The sequence below is a fragment of the Chelonia mydas genome, chromosome 23 (genome assembly GCF_015237465.2).
Source record: "Chelonia mydas isolate rCheMyd1 chromosome 23, rCheMyd1.pri.v2, whole genome shotgun sequence".
Lineage (NCBI taxonomy): Eukaryota > Metazoa > Chordata > Testudines > Cheloniidae > Chelonia > Chelonia mydas.
Window position 1 is genome coordinate 14,979,034 of NC_051263.2, and position 24,720 is coordinate 15,003,753.

Below are 24,720 nucleotides of genomic sequence, written 5' to 3' on the forward strand. Positions count from 1 at the left end.
CACCCAAGAGTAATGCACCTTGGAAAACATAATCCCAACTATATGTATAAAATGATGGGGTCTAAATTAGCTGTTACCACTCAAGAAAGAGCCCTTGGAGTCACTGAGGATAGGTCTTTGAAAACATCCACTGCCGCACATGACCTTCTCATAAACAAACTAGGGAAATGCAACCTAGACGGAGCTACTATAAGATGGGTGCAAAAGAGGTTGGAAAACCGTTCCCAGAGAGTAGTTATCAGTGGTTCACAGTCATGACAGAAGGGCATAGCGAGTGGGGTCCCGCAGGGATCAGTTCTGGATCTGGTTCTCTTCAATATATTCATCAATAATTTAGATAATGGCTTAGAGAGGACACTTATAAATTTTGCAGACAATAACAAGCTGGGTGGGATTGCAAGTCCTTTGGAGGATAGGCTTAAAATTCAAAATGATCTGGACAAACTGGAGAGATGGTCTGAAGTAAATGGAACATAAGAACATAAGAATGACCATACTGGGTCCATCTAGCTTCATATACTGTCTTCCGACAGTGGCCAATGCCAGGTGCCCCAGAGGGAATGAACGGAACAGGTAATTATCAAGTGATCCATCCATCGCTCATTCCCAGCTTCTGGCAAACAGAGGCTAGGGACATCATCCCTGCCCATCCTGGCTAATAGATATTGATGGACCTATCCATGAATTTAGATAGTTCTTTTTTTGAACGCTGTTATAGTCTTGGCCTTCACAACATCCTCTGGCAAGGAGTTCCACAGGTTGACTGTGTGTTGTGTGAAGAAATACTTCCTTTTATTTGTTTTAAACCTGCTGCCTATTAATTAAAGTCATTAAGCCCCTCTGCCATTTCCAAGTTTCCCATTGTTTCTCCCTCTTCACTGAGCAATATATCAGAAAGTATATCTTGATGTAAAATATACTAGTATTTTATTATTATATTATCTTTAGCATTACAACACTGAACCCTCTATTGTGCGACAAGGAGATTAGTGTCTATTGCTCTCCTCTACACACTCAGCAAGATCCAGTTAATACAGATCAATGTTAGTCCAATCTCTGTATTTGCACAAATCTCCTCCTGATCATATGTCACTGTTTTAGGAAGATTTGGTTAATGGGTGGAATAACCAGAAAGGTGACGAAATACACAAAGCCATCATAGTAATATTGGATATGCTCAACATAAAGGAAAAAGAAAATGCAACTTTAAAAACTGAAAATGAGGCTCTGAGAGATAAAAGCTGGTGTTTTAAAACATGTGACTGTCAGGAAGATGGAAAAGGTCCCAGAGCAAAGGAATTACAACCACCATGCCTGGGACACCCCCCCAGATCCGAAGCAGGGGAGCTCACACCAGGCACTTGCCAGCCAATTGCACCACCGATTAACTATCTGTGGGAAAATCGAGCAGCAAGAAGCAAAGGAATGAGCCAGAACCCCCTCCATACATTTCTTCATGTGAAAGGCCAAATTTGGGCACCTCCAGGGATGATGAAGGGGCGCCACAAGGATTGACTGCCCCAGGGGAGCAAGAACAACATTTGGCTCCAATCAAAACGCAGCTAAGGAGGTTCAGAAATGTTAATGTGGAAAGCGAGCGAGCGAGGGGACTCAGGACAGAAACCACTGAGATCTACCGTCCCTTTACCCCACAGGAAAAACAGGCACTGCTGTCCGATTTACCTGAACTCAAGCGTGGTAACAAAAACACTGGGACAAGCTGGATGGCCTAACTGATATACACGGCCTCCATAGGAGGGATGTTCACATCCTGGTCAAGTGCAAGTACCCCAGGGATGTGTGGGACAACTTAGACAATAAATGGAAGATGGGGCACTGGGCGGAAGATTATAACCCTAACCCCGCAGGAGGGCATCAGGCTGAAGAGCCAGCAGGAATCCCAAACCCAGACGCAGGCACTGTAACCGAATTCAGGAAGGCACTCTCTGCTGTTCTAGGAGCCCAGACCACCAACTGGGGGGCTCTGCAATCAGTGGTTCAGCAGAAGGGGGAGTCTGCCATGTCCTGTGCTGAAAAGAAGTGGAATGCATTCCGCGCTTATTCAGACGTGGAGACTATAAGAACCCGAGACCATGATGTGTTCCTCCAAATCCTAAAGGAAGGGCTGTCTGTGGACCACCAACCAGTCCTGGCATTAGGCATCTCAGTGGGAGAGACATACTCGGCAGTAATGAAGTGGGCCACAGAAGGCCAGTGGCCAAACAAGCAGAATAAAACTGATACAACTAGTACCCCAAAACCGGAAAAGGTTAAACAAACCCAGGAGTTGCTCAAACTCCTGGCTAGCAAATAGGTATCAGGTAGCAAATAGGTAGCAAATAGGTCGCGGCTGGAACCGAAGGCGACCCCAGGGGTTTCTTAACGCAGGAGTGGGGGGCCGGCCGAGCAGTATGTTAATAGACGCAGGAGCCTCGGTATCGATAACCAGCCAAGATCTCCCCCTCACCCGTCGAACCATATGGATTAAAGGGGTGGGAGGGGGAAGATTAAAAGCAACCCTAAGACAGCCAATAGAAATAGAATTTGAAGATATGGTTACAGTCAGTCAAATCTGGGTTTGCCTCGAGCAGGGAGATACAATTTGCGGCAAAGATCTCCTTAAAAAGCTTGGGGGGGTAATCAACCCCAGAGTGAGCTGCATTGAATGGACAGGAGGGTCCAAGCAGGAAAGACCATCTCAAAATATAGCCATGATTGCCAGTAGCAAGGCAATAATACCAGGGTGTGTGGGGGTGGGGGGGAGACCAGTGGAAACACTGTGCTCCCTTCACTCACGGGGGAAGAATACGTGTGTGTGTGTGTTTCGCACCTGAAATATCACTGTAATCCAAAAGTCAGAGTTTGGCGCCCATGATCCCCAAACAAGGAATGGAGGGAGGGAGGCGCCTTAGATTGAGATTCCCAAAAGCCCCCAAACTAGGTGGCTCCTTGTTTAAATGAGCCAATGGGAGAAGCCAAGGAGAGCAATGTGCGCTAAGCCCTGCCATCTCCAAGAGACAGGTGACTAAGTACAGAGCCGGTTTGCGGTCAGGATTTATTGGTGACTCATGGGGATAAATTTTAGACAGTAGATTTCCCCTTTTTATGCTTAGAAATTTTGTATGTTGTGAAGGCTAATAGTTTAAAAAAATCCCCCTGATGTAATCATGAGGGATAATAAATATATATTTTGTTTTGTTTCATTTCAAATTGAAACATTTCTTAATAACCAGAACATCTTTAAAAAATCAAACATTTGGATTTCTCTCTCTCCCACTTTCTCTCTCTTTTCTCCTTTTTTGCCACTGAATGCAATAGATTGACTGAGTGAGGTCTGGGGTTTGTTTGCTTGTTTATTTTTTTTCCCATAGGTTTGGTTTTTTTCCAGCACTCTGTAACTTTGCAAAACTTCTCCAATTTTGGAAAAGTTAGAAAGAACAAAAAGCAAAGAAATGTAACAATGTAAAAAGGAGAAAACTGACAGAAAGTGGGAGAAAAGCAAAACTCAAAATAAAGGAAAAAGCAAAAACTGAATGATTGAAACACAATGTTCTATACAAATTGAACAAATTAATTTTCTTTCATTCTGATTTTTTGCCATGAAAAAATCAAAACAGTTCAAATGACATGTATTTGGGGAGTCTGACCAGCTCTGATCTTCAGTCTCTTTTAAAGCTTTCTTATATACACTTTATAATCCAACTGACCCCAAATAACTAGTAAGGGTTTGGTTTTTTTATTTGTTTGTTTTCCCAATTTCTTCCCCCTTTTAACTGCAAAGACAACTGCCAAAATTACCAGCAGAGCAATGCTGTTAATCCTGTGAAATATGCATCTCCTCCTCTGAAGCACCTCCAATGAAACACAAGGCAGTGATCGTCCTCCTCTATTCGACACTGGTGAGGCCTCATCTGGAGTACTGTGTCCAGTTTTGGGCGCCACACTACAGGAAGGATGTGGAAAAATTGGAAAGAGTCCAGCGGAGGGCAACAAAAATGATTAGGGGACTGGAACACATGACTTATGAGGAGAAGATGAGGGAACTGGGATTGTTTAGTCTACGGAAGAGAAGAATGAGGGGGGGATTTGATAGCTGCTTTCAACTACCTGAAAGGGGGTTCCAAAGAGGATGGCTCTAGACTGTTCTCTGTGGTAGCAGATGACAGAACAAGGAGTAATGGTCTCAAGTTGCAGTGGGGGAGATTTAGGTTGGATATTAGGAAAAACTTTTTTACTAGGAGGGTGGTGAAACACTGGAATGCATTACCTAGGGAGGTGGTGGAATCTCCTTCCTTAGAAGTTTTTAAGGTCAGGCTTGACAAAGCCCTGGCTGGGATGATTTAATTGGGGATCGGTCCTGCTTTGAGCAGGGGTTGGCCTAGATGACCTCCTGAGGTCCCTTCCAACCCTGATATTCTATGATTCTATGATTCAAGAAGAAAAATTCACAAGCACCATTTTATTCCCTTTCTCTTCTTTTCACCAACTGCCTGCCCATCCCATGCACATGCAGTAGCCTAGTATATTTTACACCAAGATATACTTTCCAATGTGATAATCTATTGTTAAGAGTGTAAGTCCTTTTGTATTTGAGATCTCTAAAGTCATGTCTAGTTCTGCCATCCCCACAGATCCCTCAGAGCAGATTCCTGCCTTAAAGGTCCAATAGCAAAAGGAGAGTGGTTTTCGTTACAACTTTCCTCTTTTGAAAAAAATAAAATAAAATAGTGAAGTGCCTACCTCTCCTTAGCATTACAACTCTGAATCGAACATTATGTGACAAGGAGATTAGCACCTATTACTCTCATCTACGCACTCAGCATGATCCAATTAATACCGATAAATGTTAGTCCAAACTCTGTATTTGCACAAAACTTCTTCTGATTATATGCCACTGTTTTTTGAATGAATTGCAATTTTTTTCATCGCTTCAGTTATGAAAACATCCCTGCAGTGCATCTAAACTTTATTTTCAGTCATTCCAATTCTTCCAGAAACAAGAAGTAACTTTTATAAATCTCAAATCTAGAGTAAATGTAAAATACGTATTTTAAAAATGACTTATCTGGATTATAAATTACATTCACACACAGCAGATTTGTGTACTCACCTCAGAACTCTCTCAGCAGACACAAAAAAGCCCGCCAAAATCCGTTGGACTATAAAAAGCAGGTGTGGGCAAAGGGCAAATATCTGAACAAGCACTCAGAAAATGTGTGAAGGAGGGGACTGAAGGTGAATGAAAGAAAATGCCATCAGTGTGTGTGTGTGTGTGTGTGTGTGTGTGTGTGTGTGTGTAGATTGCACCCTACCCCATCCTGGTTCCCAGAATCCACAGATCCCCAGGATTTGTACACAGGTGTACATGACTACCCAATGTGCAGGGCAATGATGAATTGTCTTAATGCACAATCTCCCCCATAAAGATAAGGATGAGTGAGCCCTCAGAAGTGGTTAAGCCTTGGCTCTGCAACCATGGAAATGTCCCAGCATCTAGGGGGTCCTCCCACAGATCTCAGGGCAGCTGTTGGAGTGGCAGTAGTCCCTCACACTCTTGCCTCAGGGCTTCCAGTGTCCTTATTCCCCTTATCTCAGGGGGCAGCCAGAGTTATGCCTCCCTCCCAGTTGCCTGGTATGATAGCCTGGGCCCTCCCTCTCCAGCAGGCTCCAACCCAGGGCTCTAGGAGTGGAAATGACATCAAGGAGTGCCCTGAGGCTGCTTCCCTGAACCACTTCCCACCTCTTTCTTTCCAAGTCCAGGGTGCAGTCAAAGTGTCACTAACAATCAAGCAAAAGATGGAGCGAAGGGTTCCCTAATCCTTAACAACAAACTAGTCCCTCAGCAGGGACTCCCGCTATACCCTTACTCAGGTAAGGGTACATGCACATCTGCAAATTCCTACATTTCAAGGCCAGAAGAGACCACTGAGGTCATCTACTCTGATCTGCATGAAAGCCCAAATGATCTCTCGCAGCAATTTTTGCATCAAGCTGATAAGTTCTGGTTGAGCTGTAGCATCTCTTTGAGAAAGACGTCCAGTCTCATTTTAGTGATGGAAAGCAGCAGGGACACATGCGCACACACGCGCACACACACACACACACAGAGCAGGGTGCAGCCCCTCCAGCAGGGGGCAGCAGGGACACACACACACACACACACACACACACACACACACACAGATCAGGGCCCAGCCCCTCCAGCAGGGGACAGCAGGGACACATGCAACACACACACACACACACACACACAGCAAAAAACACACACACACACACACACACACTGAGATCAGGGCCCAGCCCCTCCAGCAGGGGGCAGCAGGGACACACACACACACACACACACACACACACTGAGATCAGGGCCCAGCCCCTCCAGCAGGGGGCAGCAGGGACACACACACACACACACACACACACTGAGATCAGGGCCCAGCCCCTCCAGCAGGGGGCAGCAGGGGGACACACACACACACACACACACACTGAGATCAGGGCCCAGCCCCTCCAGCAGGGAGCAGCAGGGACACGCGCACACACACACACACACACACACACACACAGATCAAGGCCCAGCCCCTCCAGCAGGGACACGCACGCACACGCACACACACACACACACACAGATCAGGGCCCAGCCCCTCCAGCAGGGGACAGCAGGGACACATGCAACACACACACACACACACACACACACACACACACACTGAGATCAGGGCCCAGCCCCTCCAGCAGGGGGCAGCAGGGACACACACACACACACACACACACTGAGATCAGGGCCCAGCCCCTCCAGCAGGGGGCAGCAGGGACACACACACACACACTGAGATCAGGGCCCAGCCCCTCCAGCAGGGGGCAGCAGGGACACACACACACACACACACACACTGAGATCAGGGCCCAGCCCCTCCAGCAGGGAGCAGCAGGGACACGCGCACACACACACACACACACACAGATCAAGGCCCAGCCCCTCCAGCAGGGACACGCACGCACACGCGCACACACACACACAGAGCAGGGTGCAGCCCTTCCAGCAGGGGGCAGCAGGGACACACACACACACACACACACACACGCAGATCAGGGCCCAGTCCCTCCAGCAGGGGGCAGCAGGGACACACACACACGGCAGAGCGCAATCCCTCCACCAGGGGGTAGCAGGGACGGCGATTGAAGCCCCCTGGCCAGAGCTGCGGGAACACACAGAGCCCAGTAAGGAGCCTGCGAGCCCCACCAATCCCCCACCACCCCAGCAGCAGCGGGGGTCGCCCCCCTCCCCAGCACCAGCAGGGGTCCCGGTCATGCGCCGTGACCCAGCCCCACTCCCCCCTCCGCCCCCGCACCAGTGGGGGTCCTGGCCGCAAACCGTTGCTGCCCCCCACCCCAGCACCAGTGGGGGTCCTGGGCCACCACCAGCAGCACCCCCAGACCTCCGCCCCTCATTACCCCTGCACCGAAGTTTTAGTTAGGGATATAAAGTAAAACTCAAGGGCCGTGAATTTTTGTTTACTGCCGGTAACCTGTCCATGACTTTTACTAAAAATACCTGTGACTAAAACGTAGCCTTACTTATATGTCAAAATCAGGTCACCTCTCAAACTTCTCCAAGCAGACTGAGCTCTTTAAGTCTCCCCTGCTCAAATAGCAGAATGGGAGCCCCCAAAATTCATGAGATTGGCTTGAAAAAAAAAATCACAAGATTTGACAAATAATAAACCTTTGGGGGGGGGGGGTTTGTTTGTTTGTTTTATACATTTGCCTTCTGGGGTTGGACCTTTCTAGGGTCAGGTTTCACAGGGTTTCTCCGCAACCCAAAGTGCTAGAAAACGAGTTACCTTTTTTTTTTTTAATGAAAGCGCAGATTCTTACCAAAAAACCATGGCTCCAAGAGCTGGAGACGTCAAGAAACAACACAAAATATCATCCGACCAAGTCACGCGAGACAGTCGAGGAGGGTTCGCACCCGATCCGGACAGGAAGTGACAGTGAAAGTGGAAGTGCGGAGGCAGGTGGCAGTGGGTGATTCCCGGGGCTGGGATTTTGGCCTGCACGCTGGAGTGTAACATCCCTGCTCTTGCAAAGCGTGCGGTGGGGAGGCGCTCTCAGTCACATGGGCAGAGCTGGAGCGGGACGTCCGTGTCCCAGGTCAAGAAGAAGGGGAACATCTTCTCGGAGAAGGGGTAGTTGAAGGTGAAGATGTGCTCCCTGGCGTCGTTGCTGTAGAAGGAGAGTCTTCCAAGGATGAAGTCTAGATGCACCTTGATCCTACGCAGAGGCTCCCGTAGGAAAAGCGTCGTCTTAGGGGTGCTGAGCGCCTCGTACTCCCCATGGTTCAACTCCAGCCCCCAGAACCCCTGCTCAGCCGTTATGTAGAGACGCTCGTTCCTCTTCACTGATTCCCGGACGGCGCCGACGATCCAGCCTTTCCCGGCACCCACCTCCACTGCCCAGTCCAGCCGCCCCCCAGAGATGCCCGGGGTGCCCAGCACACAGGGCTGGAAAGAAAAACGCTCCGAGCTGCAGGGAAGGTTCTGGGCGCAGTCCCCGAGCCGCACGCTTTTCTGGTCTTGGGAGATCAGCAGCGTGGGGAATGCCGTGTTGGGATCCAGCTTCACCTCCACTGGGGAGAGAGAAGCAGAGAGTTAGGGTGAGATCTCGGCACGCAGCACCACGGCCGCTGCAGAATCTCACCGTGACCTGTGCTGGTGGCATTGGACTGTCACTGACCTTTCTTCTTGCTTCCGAAAAATTGATCGTACAGCTCCGAGTCCAGCTTCTCCTGCTGGTCATTCTCGTCGTCCTCGCTCGCGCCAGCCGGCTCTGGCGTCTGACAGAAAACTACGAGACACATGAGAGAAATAATTACCCATGGGCGAAACTGCCTCCTAAAGGGACAAACGGAGGCAGGCTGGCAGGAGGTCAGGCTACAAACTCCCAGGGTCAGCCCCATTGTAGATACATCGCTTCCCACTAGGGGGTGCTCTAGTGAGGACAGGCAATCTCTACAGAGGGAGGAATCAAACCCTGAATGTTGTATTGTCTTCTCCCTCCCTCGTTTTATAGGTGAACAGTGAACTACACCTACAGCTAGCATTGGCAGCATTCGATTTTTATGGGTTTATAATTTCGAGGGATAAATACCGATGTTTATTTTGAAGCTTTTTTTTCTATTTTATCGACTGAAATATTCACAGGTGCTGGACATTTCGGGTTTTAAGCATTTTGTTCTATTTTGATCAACCGACATTTTCACAGTTCTGCCACATTACGGGTTTTAAGCCTCTCTTTTTTCTGTTTTTATGGATTTAAATTTTTCAGAGTTGCAGGAAATCCTTTTTTGGGGGGAAAAGGGGAGTCAGACAATACAGTAACTCCTCACTTAAAGTTGTCCCCGTTAATGTTGTTACGTTGCTGATCAATTAGAGAACAGGCTCGTTTAAAGTTGTGCCATGCTCCCTTATAACGTTGTTTGGCAGCCGCCTGCTTTGTCCACTGCTTGCAGGAAGAGCAGCCCGCGGCAGCGAGCTGGTGGGGGCTTGGAACCAGCATGGGCTGGCAGCCCCCCATCAGCTCCCCTCTCCCCTAAGTTCCCTGTGCAGCAGCCGCCAGTTCTGGGCGCTAGCCACTAGGCCACCCTTGTTAGACGGGGGGAAACTGAGGCATGCCAGGGGATGACCCTCCCCCCCATTTACCAGAAAGCTCCAGCAAGAAATGAGTCAGACCACTGGGGGAAACGAGGCGGGATCTCTTCTATCAATTGCCGGCAGTTCAGCTGTCCCTCCCCCACTGCCATGTGCTGCTCCTGCCCTCCACCTTGGAGCTGCTCCCAGTAGTCTCCTGCTTGCTGTGCAGTGGGCGGAGGATGGGAAGAGGGGTGCTGATGTCAGGGTATCCCCCTCCCCCTGCTCCTGTACCCCATCTCCACAGAGCAGGAGGGACAGGACAGGGCTCAGGATGGAGGGAGCTTGCTGGCAGCAGCTGCTGTCTCAGCTTGCTGGTCTACTTACAAAGGCAGCGTATTTAGAGTGAGGTCAGTGTACTTAAAGGGGCAGCGTGCGTCTCTCTCTCACACACACACAGGGTGTGTCCCTGTCTCTCTCTGCCATGCTGTGTCTCCTCCCTCCATTCGTGCTGCCTTGTAGGGTGTGAGGCTGCATTAACAACAATGTGTTACCCTTGAGGGCTCAGCCGCGTGCGAGTTCATCATTTAGCAGCAAGGCATTCCCTGGGAAATATCCCACCCTCTGACTTCACCACCTCAACCAAGCTTCACAACCATCATCGCTGTGCACAGTGTTAAATTATTTGTTTAAAACTTATATGTGTGTGTGTGTGTGTGTGTGCGTGTCTTTTGTCTGGCGAAAAAAATTTCCCTGGAACCTAACCCTCGCTATTTACATTCATTCTTATGGGGAAATTGGATTCGCTTAACATCGTTTCGCTTAAAGTAGCATTTTTCAGGAACATAACTGCAACGTTAAGCGAGGCGTTACTGTAATTACCTAATGGCAGGAGATGCTGAGATTCCAAAAGTTAAAGTTTTATAGCCAAATTGTCCACATCCCACGTCAAAATGCACAAAGTAAATACCCTTAAATCAAACTCTAATAAGGTCTCAAGCCGCATTTTTCTTACTTTCTTTTTAAAGTTCGATTAATGTCGATGGGAACATTTTTTCGTCGGTCCCTGTGTGCGCAGTGAAATCAACATTTACCGGCATTTCGCAATAAAAATCTCACCCTTCCAAGCCAATCTCTAGGCTGGGTCCCAGATGCCGCATCCACATGCACTGCTTTAACTTAGGGTGCGCCTTGAAACCGATGTGAACGGCAGAGAGGACATCCTGAGGCTGCGCCTACGCTGGAAAGGTGTCACGGGGTGACACTGGTCCTTTAAGACAGAGGAGGTCAGTGCACCTGTGACTGGTCAATTGGCCCCCAAATGGGCGTAAAACCGGTTACCTGCGCCCTAGAGGGAAGAGCCTGGATGGGAGCTGGAATTGTTGGTGAGAACGGACCAAAGCTGGCGAGCCCTTGAGGGTGGACTCTGGAGAGACGTGAGGTGCTGTGATTGACTCTCGAGTGGGTGACCTGGAGGTGAGATCCCCAAAGAGAGCAAACACGGTGACGTTCACCGTCGGCACCGGAGATTGGTTTTGCTCCAAGGCTTTGGGGGAATTACCGCACCGGTGCCTGGCAATAAACGAAGCCCAGAGGTCAGCTTTGTATCGGAAGCTGTTCCTTTGTAGGGGTGGAAGAAAGGGGAAACTGAGGCAAGGCACCTCGGCCGTGCCATGGCCCAATGCAGGAGGGTGCCCCTGGCTGGGCTGCACTGCCACGGGCATTGGCATAGCAGCAAAGCACCTCTAGCGTGTAGATTCCAGGGCCTGAAGGAATCTTTGTGATCATCTAACCCAGTGGCTCTCAGCCTTTCCAGACGACGGGACCCCTCTCAGGAGTCTGATTTGTCCGGCACGCCCCCAAGTTTCACCTGACTTAAAAACAACTTGCTTACAAAAATCAGGCCTAAAAATACCAAAATGTCACAGCCACACTAGTACTGACAAATTGCTGCCTTTCTTGTTTTTACCATATAATATAATATAAATGGATTGGAATAAACATATTGTACTTACATTTCAGTGTAGAGTCTATAGAGAAGTATAAACAAGTCATTGTCTGTATGAAATTTCGGTTTGTCCTGACTTTGCTAGTGCTTTTTATGTAGCCTGTTGTAAAACTAGGCAAATATCTAGATGAGTTGATGTGCCCCCTGGAAGACCTCTGCATAACCCCGGGGGTACATGTACCCCTGGTCAAGGACCACTGGTCTAGCCTGACCTCTGTATGACACGGGGCCAGAGAACTGCCCCGAAATAATCCCTAGAGCAGAGAAAAAACAGCCAATCTCGATATAAAAATGATCAGGGATGGAGAATCCACCACGAGCCGTGCTGAATTGTCCAAGTGATTAATTACTCTCACCATTAAACTTTTACGCTTTCTTTACTGTCTGAATGTGTCTAGCTTCAACGCCCAGCCATTGGACAGGGTCATTAGACCTTCCTCTGATAGACCGAAGAGCCCGTTATGAAATATTTGTCCCCCAGGTAGATACTTATAGACTGGGATCAAGCCCCGCCAAACCTTCTCTTGGTTAAACTAACTAGATCGAGTTCCTGGAGTCTGTCACTGTAAGGCAGGTTTTCTAATCCTTTAATCTTCTCTGACCCCTCTGCAATGTACCCACATTCTTCCTGCGAGAAAGGGGCAGGTGCTTAGGCATTTGGCCTGGCATTTGGAAGCTCTGGGTTTGATCTGCTGCTTCACCACAGATGCCCCAGGCGACCTGGGACAAGCTGCTTGCGCCTGGCCTACCCGTCAAACACATCCTGGCGTAGCTGCCGGGGGAAAACAACTGCTGCCGTGATCAACAGAGTCAGGCCAGCAAAGCCCCCAGTGCTTACAGCCAAAAGCATCTGGCCTAGCTGCAAAATGAGATGAACCCCGCCGCATTTTTTGAACAGTGAAAATGTCACGCCCCGAGAGCCAGAGATGGGTCGACCTCATCCCCCGCGTCGCCGCAGCTGGGTCGACAGATTCCTCCATCACCCTTGCTACTGCCTCTCAGAGAGAGGACGGGAAAACCCCTTCCACCAATGTAGGAGGTATTTATACCCCAGCCCTAGCAGTGAGACAGACCGGCCGCGGCATCTACATGAGGCTCAGTAGCAGAGATGTAGCTGCAGCCTCTCCGTGCCTTAGTGCTTTCCATCCACAGAGACAAAGCACTTTAGAGGGAACGCCAGCATCCCTACCAGCCATTTTTCAGATGGGGAAACTGAGGCACGGAGAGGGGGCCGGGCTGTGATTTGTCTGGGATCACCCAGCAGCAGAGCTGGGAATGGAACCCCGGTCTGCTGAGTGCCAGTTCTGGGCGCTAGCCGCTAGGCCACCCTTGTTGGACTGGGGGAAACTGAGGCACAACAGGGGGATCAAAAAGTTCCAGCAAGGAATGAGTCAGACCATAGGGGAAAACGAGGGGGGATCTCCTCCATCTACTCACTCTTTGGCATGTCCTTTTGGATCCTTAGCGACAGATCCTTCCGGTTAATACCATCCAATATCTTCACCGCCATCTGCAGAGCCTTGGACTCCTGGTAAACCTGGACCATGGTCCAAGCTATGTCCATGGCTTCAGCCACCTCCATCTTGGAGCGGGGGATTCGCTTGTAGCCGTCTTCCAGGGGATAGTTCTCCAGGTGAAACTTGAACATCTGGAACTCTCTTGATTCTAGATCGTTCAAATACTTGACGAGCTTGCAGGACGCGCACTGTGCCATGTCTACCCTGGGCCGGCGTCCCAGATCCCGGCAGGAAAGCAGTCCTGTGCAGAGGTTAATACAAATAACTACTGCTGTCCATCTGCCTGTCTCAAAGCCCTTTACGAAGGAGGGCAGTATTAATAGTGCCATTTTATCGATTGGGAAACTGAGGCACATAAAGGGGGAAGTGACTTGCACAAGGTCAGGATAGAACTCAGGAGTCCAGACTCCTAGCCCAATCTAGCCACTAGCCCCCACTCCCCTCCCAGAACCAGGGATAGAACCCAGGAGTCCTGATGGCCCTTAGACACGGCCTAGCTCCACCCACTAGGCCATGCAGCCTGGGGGTCAGTTACCAAGTGGCTGCTGGTTGTACACCAAGCTAGGGCTGGCTGGAAATTTGGCTGGGAAATGCTGATTTTGTCACCATCAAAATATTTTGAACAACGGGTTGTGTTTTGGCCAAACGGCCCGCGGTGCCTAACCCCCCTGGAAACCAATGGGAGTTGGGCATCCTGGCGTCTACAGCCAACCCACTAGATTTTAGGCACCTCCATCCCTTTACAAATCAGTCCCTTGGCGGTAATAAAACCCCCGCAGCTGAGCGGTGCCAGTGGCCTCGCCTCACGAGGCTCGGGCTGCGGGGCTAGAACATGGCCGCGTAGCCATTCCAGCTCGGGCGGGAGCCGGGGCTCTGGGACCGTCCCTCCTTCACAGGTGTTGTGAGGATCAATAAATCCCCAGAGGTGCTCAGACAGTGGCTACAGACCCGAACTGGGATGCAGGACACCTGGGTCCTCTGCCCGGCTCTGCTGATAGGGGACTTTGGATGAGTCACTTCCTCCCACCATGCCTCAGTTTCCCCATCTGTGCCATGGGGTTAACGATCCCGATTTCCTTTTCAGAGCACTTCAAGAGCTGCTGACAAGAAGACCCAGGGGCTATAGGGTGTTATTAAGCACCTGACACAGACACAATCCCACATCCTGCCCCCACCCCCACCCCGCACCACACACACCCCATGGCAGAACTGGGACTGGACCCCAAATCTGGGCTCCACGTTGTGCGTCCCTGCAGCTGCCCCATGCCGGTCCTTTGCCTCCGTTTCATCACCACCCCCTGCTTTGGGCACAGGGAGCTTGAACTGCTTGAACCTGGCTTGAACCGCCAGGCCCCCAATGCCCCCTTGGGTCAGCACCCGGGCTCCAGCCACTTGGCTGCTGAGAATTGGTGTCACCCCCATGGGGAAGTCACAAGGTAGCTGAGAGCTCCCAGGCCCAGCTGCTGCGGCTCTCTGTCCCCTGCCTGCCTGCTCCCCCGAAGGGCCCGGGGGTGGCTGTGGGGGGGGAGCAGTAGAGGGAGGGATGGGGGAGCAGGAGTCAGAGAAGATGGGGGGTTATCAGGAGGGGAGGGGTGGAGAGGAAGAAGGTCTCGGGGGGAAGGGGAAGAAGAGGGGGTCAGGTGGGGGTCAGGAGGGGAGGGGTGGAGAGGAAGAAGGTCTCAGGGGGGAAGGGGAAGAAGAGGGGGTCAGGTGGGGGTCAGGAGGGGAGGGGTGGAGAGGAAGAAGGTCTCAGGGGGAGGGGAGGAAGAGGGGGTCAGATAGGGATCAGGAGGGGAGGGCTGGAGAGGAAGAGGGTCTGGGGGGGAAGGGGAGGAAGAGGGGGTCAGGTGGGGGTCAGGAGGGGAGGGCTGGAGAGGAAGAGGGTCTCGGGGGAGGGGAGGAAGAGGAGGTCAGGTGGGGGTCAGGAAGGGAGGGTGGAGAGAAGGAGGGTCTCAGGGGGAGGGGAGGAAGAGGGGGTCAGGTGGGGGTCAGGAGGAGAGGGTGGAGAGGAAGAGGGTCTCGGGGGAGGGGAGGAAGAGGAGGTCAGGTGGGGGTCAGGAGGGGAGGGTGGAGAGGAAGAGGGTCTCGGGGGAGGGGAGGAAGAGGAGGTCAGGTGGGGGTCAGGAGGGGAGGGTGGAGAGGAAGAGGGTCTCGGGGGAGGGGAGGAAGAGGGGGTCAGGTGGGGGTCAGGAGGGGAGGGTGGAGAGGAAGAGGGTCTCGGGAGAGGGGAGGAAGAGGAGGTCAGGTGGGGGTCAGGAGGGGAGGGTGGAGAGGAAGAGGGTCTCGGGGGAAGGGACGAAAGAGGGGGAAGGGGACAGGAGAAGAAGAGGAGGTCGGGGGGGGGAGGAAGAGGTGGCAGGAGAGGAAGATGGAGGTGGGGGGAGGTCAGAGGGGGAAGCAGACGGGAGAGGACCAGGAGGGCAGATGAGAAGAGAAGGGGCTCAGGGGAGAGGAGGGGAGGGGACGGGGGCAGCACTTCATTCGTGGTGAAGAGCTGCCGCAATATTTTTACTTTCATAACTGACGGGCCAAGCCCAGAGGGGCCGGGGCTAGGAAGTGACAAGCCCAGAGGGGCCGGGGCTCAGCCCTGGCCCAAATTAAGCCCTGGAGGGGGGACAGGAGAGAGCGGGGGGGGCAGGAGGGAGGAGAAGGCGCCTGAGCATGCAGGTTGAGGGGAGCCACGCCCGATCCCGGAGCATTGCCCCGGCCCCACTCACCAGCCGGCAGTGAAAGCGAAAGTGCTTGCAGGGGAGGGAGGAGGGACAAAGGCCACCCCCCCGCCCCCACCCTCCGCACGAGTCCAGCCCTCCCTTAGCCCAGGGCTGCTGTGCGGAGCATCCACACAGCAGGCAGGGGTAGGCCAGAGCCAGCCCGTCTGCGTGTGGAGGCTCATGGGGGAGCTGGGCAGGGAGGGGGAGCTGGGCAGAGGGTGGCACAGGGAACATGGGGGGAAAGGGGGGATACAGGGCAATAGCAATCTGGCTTTTCCCTGTGGGTCAGGCCTCTGCTTTGATTCTGTCGCCTGGGAGGGGTCCCAGCCCCCCCAGCCCAGCCCTCTTCCTCCACCCCCCATTTCCCCGTTGCCCCCCATGTCCCCTATTCCCCTGGCATCCTTGCTGTCCGCACATGCCCCCACCTCATCCCCCAGCCCCCATCTCCTGCCCTCAGCCCTTGCCATACTGACCCCCTGTCCTTCCCCCATTACCCCTGGCATGCTGATCCAAGGCAGTAGGGGAGCAGACAGGGCCTGTCCTCACCTGACACCCCCAGTGAGCAGGGCCTTCCCCAGCTCCTGCTCAACCCCCCCTACCCTGAACCAGCCCCGCTGTGGGGGCTGGAACAGCACCCTCCCCACCAGGCTCTCCCCATCTGTAATGACCACAGAGCAGTGGGAACTCAGGGCCATTCACCCCATAGTGCAAAGAGGGACACTGAGGCAGAGATAGCAGAAGGGCCTGGCACAGCAGGGAATAGAACCCAGGAGTCCTGAGCACCAGACTTTAGCTGCTAGGCCATGCTGCCCCCTGGATGGCAGCTAAAAATGGCTCAAAGATGAGAAGCCCTGGTGCCCGCCAGAGCGCTCAGTCCCTCTCCATGTCTCAGCCAGTGAGGGGCCCATTGTCCGCCCTCCGTGGGGCTCAAGGAGACGCCAGAGCCACCTCAACACCCACCCTAGCCCCAGCTCTGCTGGATGCCCACAGCGTGCCCTGAGGCATAATCCCACTCCCTGCCTCAGTTTCCCCATCTGTCAAATGGGCATCGCCAGCGCAGCCTCCTTTGCAAAGCACTCGGGGAATCTCAGAACGAACAGGGCAGCACCATGGGAGCACTCGCTACAGGGACAGAACCCAGGAGTCCTGGGCTGGGCTCTAGCCGCTGGGGGACACCACCCTGTGTCTTGGGGTGGGGTCGGGAGGAAAAGAAATTGGATGTTCAAGGGCTAAGGTTGGGTTCCCCCCAGAGCCTGGAGTGGGCTGGTGACATCACAGTCCCAGGCAGGGGATTGACGGGGGGAACAGATTGATTGATTGATTGATTGATTGGCAGCTCACCCAGAACTCCGAGATTTCAGGCCCGAGACGGGGGTGGATGGATGGATGGACGGGCAGACAGATGCACAGGTGGATGGATTCACTGCTCACATCTGGAGAACAGCAGCTCTCCAACACGAGCTGTCGAAATCAAATTGAGGAAAACCTTTCCGTGGGCAAAACCCTGACAGGCGCCCTTGTGTGGGGGCCCATGGATTTGTGCCCCCCCGACCCCCTGGCTATGAGCGGTCCCGGGTTCACAATGGCGCCAGTGGTGCCCTGGAGCCGGGCCCAGGCTCAGAAGGGGCCCCGACCTGCTCCGCTTGCTCTGCGCCCCGGGACCCCGCCAGTCCCCTGGCTCCCCCCTCACCCACCACTTGCTCCTCTCTGCCCCCTGGCCCCAGCCGCCAGATCCCCTCTGCCCCCCGGCCGGACCCCAGTGCACCCCCGGCTCCGGGCAGTCTCTGCTTCCCACCACGCGGGGAGCCCCCCGGCACTGAGCCACCCGGGACTGGGGCAGGAGCCCCGCCAGTCTCAGCCAGTTGATGGGGGCGCAGTGTGGGGGGCTTGGCTGGGCCCCTCCAGGCAAGTTGGTCCTGAGGGAGCCTGGCCAGAGCAGGCCCTGGCCTGGCTGATCACGCCACTCCCGAGGGGCCAGAGCGATTCCCGGCCCCGGGACCAGCCCTGGCTGCGCTGCCGGCTCAGCCCAGCAGACAGTCGCCTCCCAGCAGGGCCGGTGACTACGGCTGGGAGGCAGGGCGTGGGGGAGGGGGTCTGGGGGGTGCTGGGCTGTGAGGGGGCGGGGTAGATGGTGTGTTGGGGCAGATGGGAGTGGGGGTTCTGTGGGGGGTGCTGGGCAGTTGTAGTGGGGCGGTGGGCAGGGGTCATGTTGGGCAGGGTGCTGTGCATTTGTGGCAGGGTCTGGTGGGGGGCGCTGGGTGTAGCGGGTCCAGGGGCCTCCGGCCATAGGGAGTCGAGGGTGGGGGTTGTGTTGGGCGGGGGGGCTGTGTGGCAGGGCATGGGCCCGCCCCCGAGGGGAAGCACAGGGGATTGGTTGAGTGTGCATCTGGCAACTGCCGGTTTGTAAATAGTGCCATCGCACTGAGCTGGGCGGAGCGGGGCCGGCCCTGCCATGCCGTTCCCCATTGCCCCTGGCTGGCCCCTCGCTCTGGGGACCGTCCCTCCCCCATTCCATGCTCCATTGCCTCCATGGGGGCCCACAAATATGTTTGGAGCCGGGCCCACAAAAGGTTAATCCGGCCGTAGATATGAGCAAATAACCCCGCGGAGAAGGAGATGCAGTTGAAGCAAACCCAACAAGGCCCTTTGCAGGGTAAGAGAGGGCATTTTGGCAGTGAGATTTGGCCACCCGTGGTGGGAAAGTTCCTACACGTTAACGCCCAAGAAAAAACCTACCAGGAAAAGGGCAAAACGCCCTGGCTCGAATGCCAACAGTCCCAGGTCATGGAGCCACAGATCCAGAGCTCAGGGAGGCCCCTTGCTCACTGCATCCCTAGGGGAAGCCGTGTGGCTTCTCCGCCTCCTTGGACTGAACTTTGGAGCCACCAGCCTCCCTGCTTCACCCGCTGAGTCCCATCAGCGGGTCCCCCTGAGATGGGCACCGGAGGGACAGGTGTACCCCCACAGGGAGCCGTGTGCACCCCCAAATCCAGCCGCTGCAGTGACCCTCCGCCAGAACGGCAAAGACAGTCGGGTTTCTCAGCTGGCTGGAGCACAGCGTAGAACATCCTTGGTTAACGCAGAGGCCAGAAAGTTACAGCCCGGTCCGTCTTCACCCCCTTTTGTCCCAGTTCATCTTCCAGCCACCCCACATGCAACAGCCCCCACCTGGCCCCTCCTCAGTCCTTTGGTCTTCCTGGGCAAACCCGGCCAGCTTCCTGCACCAGGATGGGCCAGCCTTGGTCCTTAGTTGCTAGGTACCAAATGTCGGGCAGTCGGCCTGACCTTTGTCTTCACGGACCCTCCATGGCCATGGGTCCCAGGCCCCAGCCGTCCAGGAGTCCAGCACACCTGGGTCTCAGGGTCTCTGCAGAGAGTAACCAACCTTTTCCCACCACCTAGTTAATGCCGCATACAGGGGAAACTGAGGCAGACAGGCTATTCATACAAAATATTACAGGAAGTCCCCACTTCATCACCTCTCTTCCCTCCTGCATGGATCCAGCTGGATTCTCTGTCATGTTCTTCAGGTGCGGGCGGGGAGGGGGGGGTGTACATATATCCCATCAGTCCCGGCAGTGCTCCCCCTATGTGGGTGGGCTTTAAGAGAGCTGATTCGACTTTTCTAGCAAGTCACTGTGTGACCGTGAGCAACTTACCTGGCTGCAGATCCCCAAAGGGAATTAGGCACCTGGATTGCATGGAAACCAATGGGATTTAGATACCTACGTGCCTTTGAGGATTGAGGCGGCAGTGTGCCTCAGTTTCCCCCACAGGAACAATTGGCTCCTTGGTTTGTGATGTAGAAGATCAGGGCTCAGCTCCCAGGACCGCCAGACCTGGACAAGTTCCTCCACGTCCCCATAGCCCCTGTTCTTCAACTGTAGCAGTGGGAGGAGAGTTTTCCTTTCACCCTAGGTGCTGCCCATTAAAACTGTGAACTTTGGGGAGCAGGGACTGTCTCTCATTCAGTGACTCTGTATCTGGCCTGCTGCCGCCTCAGTGACTCTGTGTCTGGTCAGCGCCTGGCACAACAGGGCCCCAATCTCGGTGACTCTGTGTCTGGGCAGCACCTGGCACGACAGGGCCCCGATCTCGGTGACTCTGTGTCTGAGCAGCGAACTGTGGTGAGTTCATTGTCATGGACACTTTCCTCCTAAGCACCAGCTGCCGGAACCTGTTTTCTTGGTGAAAAGTAAATATACTCAGGAGTTAGCCGGTCACAGTCACCTGGGCATGTGAACTTTCTGAGGCAGTGCTCATGTTCCTCAGAAACGCCCTGTTTGCCGTGGAACGGTGCCACCCACACCAGGGACCCGAATTCTGGCTGGGATCCTGTGAAAGGGACGTGATCCAGGAAGGTGTGACTCCTGGGGATAAACTGACTGCCAGAGACGCTGAGAGCAGCATGGGTTAATTTTGAGGAGCTGCCCCTTTCATGCAGGGGCATGGACAGCAGGTGGCATTTCCCCCTCTAGGGCTGGAGAGAGGATAACAACCTACTACAGCTGAAAGCTAACCATGCTTGCTTCTATAGTTCACTGGGGAGGGGGGCATGGCTCGATATTAAACTGTTGAGGACCAGGGCAGGGGGGAATCCGTGGTTGTTATATACACGCAGTGCAGGAGTAGTGGTGGGAAGGTAGTGGATTTCCTGTGCTGGGAAAATTGTCAATATTTTGACAAAATTTCCCATCCTGAAAAGTTGAAATCCCCAAAATACTCCATCCTGCAAAGTCGCCATGTCAAAAACATTTCCATCCTGAGAAACTGAAATCTTGAAAAGTTTCCAGTCCCAAAAAGTAGAAATCTCAAAAATGTTCTCACCTTGAAAGGTGAAAGCTCAAACATTTTCTGTCACAAAAAGTCAGTATCTCGAAGATTTTCCCAGCCCGACAAGTCAATTTCTCGATTTTCCCATCATAAAAAGTCATTTTTCTGACACGGAAAGGCGAAATCTCAATTATTTCCCAACATGGCCCAACACTGTTGCATTTAATTTCAGAAAGGGTAAATACACAAAAATGAGGAGGTTAGTTAAACAGAAATTAAAGGGTGCAGCGCCAAAAGTGAAATCCCTGCAAGCTGCATGGAAACTTTTTAAAGACACCATAATCGAGGCTCAATTTAAATGTACACCCCAAATTAAAAAACACAGTACGAGAACCAAAAAAGAGCCACTGGGGCTAACCAACAAAGTAAAAGAAGCAGTGAGAGGCAAAAAGGCATCCTTTAAAAAGTGGAAGTTAAATTCCTCGTGAGGAGAATAGAAAGGAGCATAAACTCTGGCAAATTAAGTATAAAAATACAATTAGGGAGGCCAAAAAAGAATTTGAGGAACAATTAGCCAAAGACTCATAAAGTAATAGCAAAATTTTTTAAAAGTACATCAGAAGCAGGAAGCCTGCTAAACAACCAGTGGGGCCACTGGACGATTAAGGTGCTAAAGGAGCACTCAAGGAGGATAAGGCCATTGCGGAGAAACTAAATGAATTCTTCGCATCGGTCTTCATGGCTGAGGATGTGAGGGAGATTCCCAAACCTGAGCCGTTCTTTTTAGGTGACAGATCTGAGGAATTGTCCCAGATTGAGGTGTCATTAGAGGAGGTTTTGGAACAAATTGATAAATTAAACAGCAATAAGTCACCAGGACCAGATGGTATTCACCCAAGAGTTCTGAAGGAACTCAGATGTGAAATTGCAGGACTACTAACTGTCATCTGTAACCTATCATTTAAATCAGCTTCTGAAACAAATGACTGGAGGATAGCTAATGTGACGCCAATTTTTTAAAAGGGCTCCAGAGGTGACCCTGGCAACTACAGGCCAGTAAGCCTCACTTCACTACAAAGCAAATTGATTGAAACTATCGTAAAGAACAAAATTGTCAGACACACAGATGAATATAATTTGTTGGGAAATAGTCAACATGTTTTTTTGTAAAGGGAAATCATGCCTCACCAATCTACTAGAATTCTTTGAGGGGGTCAACAAGCATGCAGACAAAGGATATCCAGTGGATATAGTGTATTTAGATTTTCAGAAAGCCTTTGACAAGGTCCCTCACCAAAAGCTCTTATGCAAAGTAAGCTGCCACGGGGTGCTCTCATGTATTGGTAACAGGTTAAAAGATAGGAAACAAAGGGTAGGTATAAATGGTCAGTTTTCAGAATGGAGAGAGTTAAATAGTGGGGTCCCCCAGGGGTCTGTTCTGGGACCAGTCCTAGTCAACATATTCATAGATGATCTGGAAAAAGGGGTAAACAGTGAGACGGCAAAATTTGCAGATAATACAAAACTATTCAAGATAGTTAAGTCCCAGGCAGAGTGCGAAGAGCTACAAAAGGATCTCTCAAAACTGGGTGACTGGGCAACAAAATGGCAGATGAAGTTTAATGTTGATAAATGCAAAGTAATGCACATTGGAAAACATAATCCCAACTACACATTTAAAATGATGGGGTCTAAATTAGCTGTTACCATTTAAGAGAGATCTTGGAGTCATTGTGGAGAGTTCTCCGAAAACATCCACTCAATGTGCAGCAGCAGTCAAAAAAGCAAACAGAATGCTGGGGGAGGGATAGGTCAGTGGTTTGAGCATTGGCCTGCTAAACCCAGGGTTGTGAGTTCAATCCTTGAGGGGGCCATTTGAGATCTGGGGCAAAAATTGGGGATTGGTCCTGCTTTGAGCAGGGGGTGGGACTAGATGACCTCCCTGAGGTCCCTTCCAACCCTGATATTCTATGATTCTGTGTTGCCTCTATATAAATCCATGGTACGCCCACATCTTGAATACTGCATGCAGATGTGGTTGCCCCATCTCTCAAAAAAGATACATTGGAATTGGAAAAGGTTCAGAAAAGGGCAACAAAAATGATTAGGGGTATGGAATGGCTTCTATATGAGGAGAGATTAATAACACTGGGACTTTTCAGCTTGGAAAAGAGACGGTGAAGGGGAGATATGATTGAGATCTATAAAATTCTGACTGGTGTAGAGAAAGTAGATAAGGAAGTATTGTTTACTGCTTCTCATAATACAAGAACTAGGGGTCACCAAATGAAATTAGTAGGCAGCAGGTTTAAAACAAATAAAAGGAAGTATTTCTTCACAAAACACACAGTCAACCTGTGGAACTCCTTGCCAGAGGATGTTATTAAGGCCAAGACTATAACAGGGTTCAAAGAAGAACTAGATAAATTCATGGAGGATAGGTCCATCAATGGCTATTAGCCAGGATGAGCAGGGATGGTGTCCCTAGCCTCTGGTTGTCAGAAGCTGGGAATGAGAGACAGGGGATGGATCACTTGATGATTCCCTGTTCTGTTCATTCCCTCTGGGGCACCTGGCACTGGCCACTGTTGGAGGACAGGATACTGGGCTAGATGGACCTTTGGTCTGACCCAGAAGGGACATTCTTATGTTCTTATCACGAAAAGTGAAAATCTCAAAAATATTCCTGTCCTGAAATACTGAAATCTTAAATTTGCTCATCACAAGAAGGGGAAATCTTGGTATTTTTCTGACACGGAAAAGTTAAGTCTCAAAAATTTGGCATACGAAAAGTCAAAACCTCAAAAATTTTCATACACCAAAAATAAAAAACAAACTCCATATGAATCAATCCTTGCAATAAGTTTGAATTGTTTTGTTTCAGTTTTGACCTATTTTTTTATTTTCTACTTTTTTCTTCCCTTACCAATTAACTGAAATTTCTAAACAAAAATCCATTCCAAACCAGAACTTTTCTGTTTCCAAAATCTCCAAACCGGGACAGTTGGGGCTACCCATAAATTACAGAATGCACAAGGGGGCTGGGTGGACCTTTAATTTTGCGTGATTGTTTCCGTGTTACAAAGGTGGGTGGGTCTTGAAAATGCCCCTAAACTGTCCTGGAATTTCTGAACAGCTCCTTTCAGCAATTTCAAACGTTCCTTTTTCAAGACAAGCAATGTGTCAAAAGCCACTTTTTCCCATGGGCCATGTCACTTGCACCAGAGCTGCATTTCCAGCTGGAAATTCGTGGCAAAAATTCCCGGCCCGCCATATCCAGGAGGGATTGAATCTCCCACTTCTCCAAAGCCACGCGGATATTTAAGCACCTAATTTCCACTGATTTTGAATCGCTTTGTCAGGATCTGGCCCCTGGGCTTTGGGGGTGGCTTTGTGGGGGACAATGAGACGGTCATGGGCAAGGAGTGAGGTGTGGGCAGGGGGGCTCAGGTTTCAGGAAGCAGAGGGCTGATGATTTGCCATGGGCGTGGCAGAGTGGTGAGGTGGCAAACCATCTGGTAATCCCCTGGGGGGCGGCCAAGGGGAGGAGCCCCCAAGGGAGGCTGTATATATGGGGCTGGGGCTCCGGGGCCGGGACAGTGGGGACAGGACAATGGCTTCACCTGCAGCCACGTGCATCCTGGCCTGGGCCCTGGCACTGCTCTGCTAGGGGACCCAGAGTAAGGGAGGCAGGGGTTGTCTCGGGTCGGTGTGTGTTGTTGTGTAGTGTGGTAGAGTGTGTGGCTGTGCAGCAGGCTGTTGGTGTGTAGTAGAGTGCATGTTGTGGAGCAGTGTGCTGTAGTGCAGCGGAGTGCATGTTGGGTAGCGGTGTGTAGTGTTGTGAAGCAGGCGTGTTGTGTAGTAGAATGCATGTTGTGGAGCAGTGTGTTGTGTAGTCAAGTATATGTTGTGGAGCAGTGTGTTGTAGTGGAGTGTATGTTGGGGAGTCGTGTGCTGTGTAGTGGAGTGTGGGATGTTGTGGAGCGGGCTGTTGTGTTGTGTATTAGAATGCATGTTGTGTAGCAGTGTGTTGTGTTGTGTAGTAGTAGAATGCATGTTGTGGAGCAGGCTGTTGTGTTGTGGAG

The 24,720-nt window shown here is 51.8% G+C and overlaps 1 protein-coding gene across 1 annotated transcript; it reads right to left on the bottom strand.

The window, feature by feature from the left end:
* Positions 1 to 7,837: 7,837 nt before the first annotated feature.
* On the bottom strand, positions 7,838 to 16,034 carry LOC114021174 (E3 ubiquitin-protein ligase TRIM7). Its single transcript, XM_043534673.1, has 4 exons — positions 15,869 to 16,034; positions 13,072 to 13,392; positions 8,734 to 8,844; positions 7,838 to 8,626 (listed from the first exon to the last, which is right to left on the bottom strand). The coding sequence occupies exons 2-4, from the start codon at positions 13,346 to 13,348 to the stop codon at positions 8,109 to 8,111; spliced, it is 906 nt and encodes a 301-aa protein (XP_043390608.1). The 5' UTR covers positions 13,349 to 13,392; positions 15,869 to 16,034; the 3' UTR covers positions 7,838 to 8,108.
* Positions 16,035 to 24,720: the final 8,686 nt, after the last annotated feature.

Bases quoted from the DNA above. Each gene is read 5' to 3' on its own strand.
- LOC114021174 (XM_043534673.1), bottom strand. From the start codon at position 13,348: ATGGCACAGTGCGCGTCCTGCAAGCTCGTCAAGTATTTGAACGATCTA. The intron at 8,845-13,071 runs GTGAGTAGATGG...TGTGTCTCGTAG, and splicing joins CCAAAAGGACATGCCAAAGA to TTTTCTGTCAGACGCCAGAG. The intron at 8,627-8,733 runs GTCAGTGACAGT...CTCTCTCCCCAG, and splicing joins TTTCGGAAGCAAGAAGAAAG to TGGAGGTGAAGCTGGATCCC.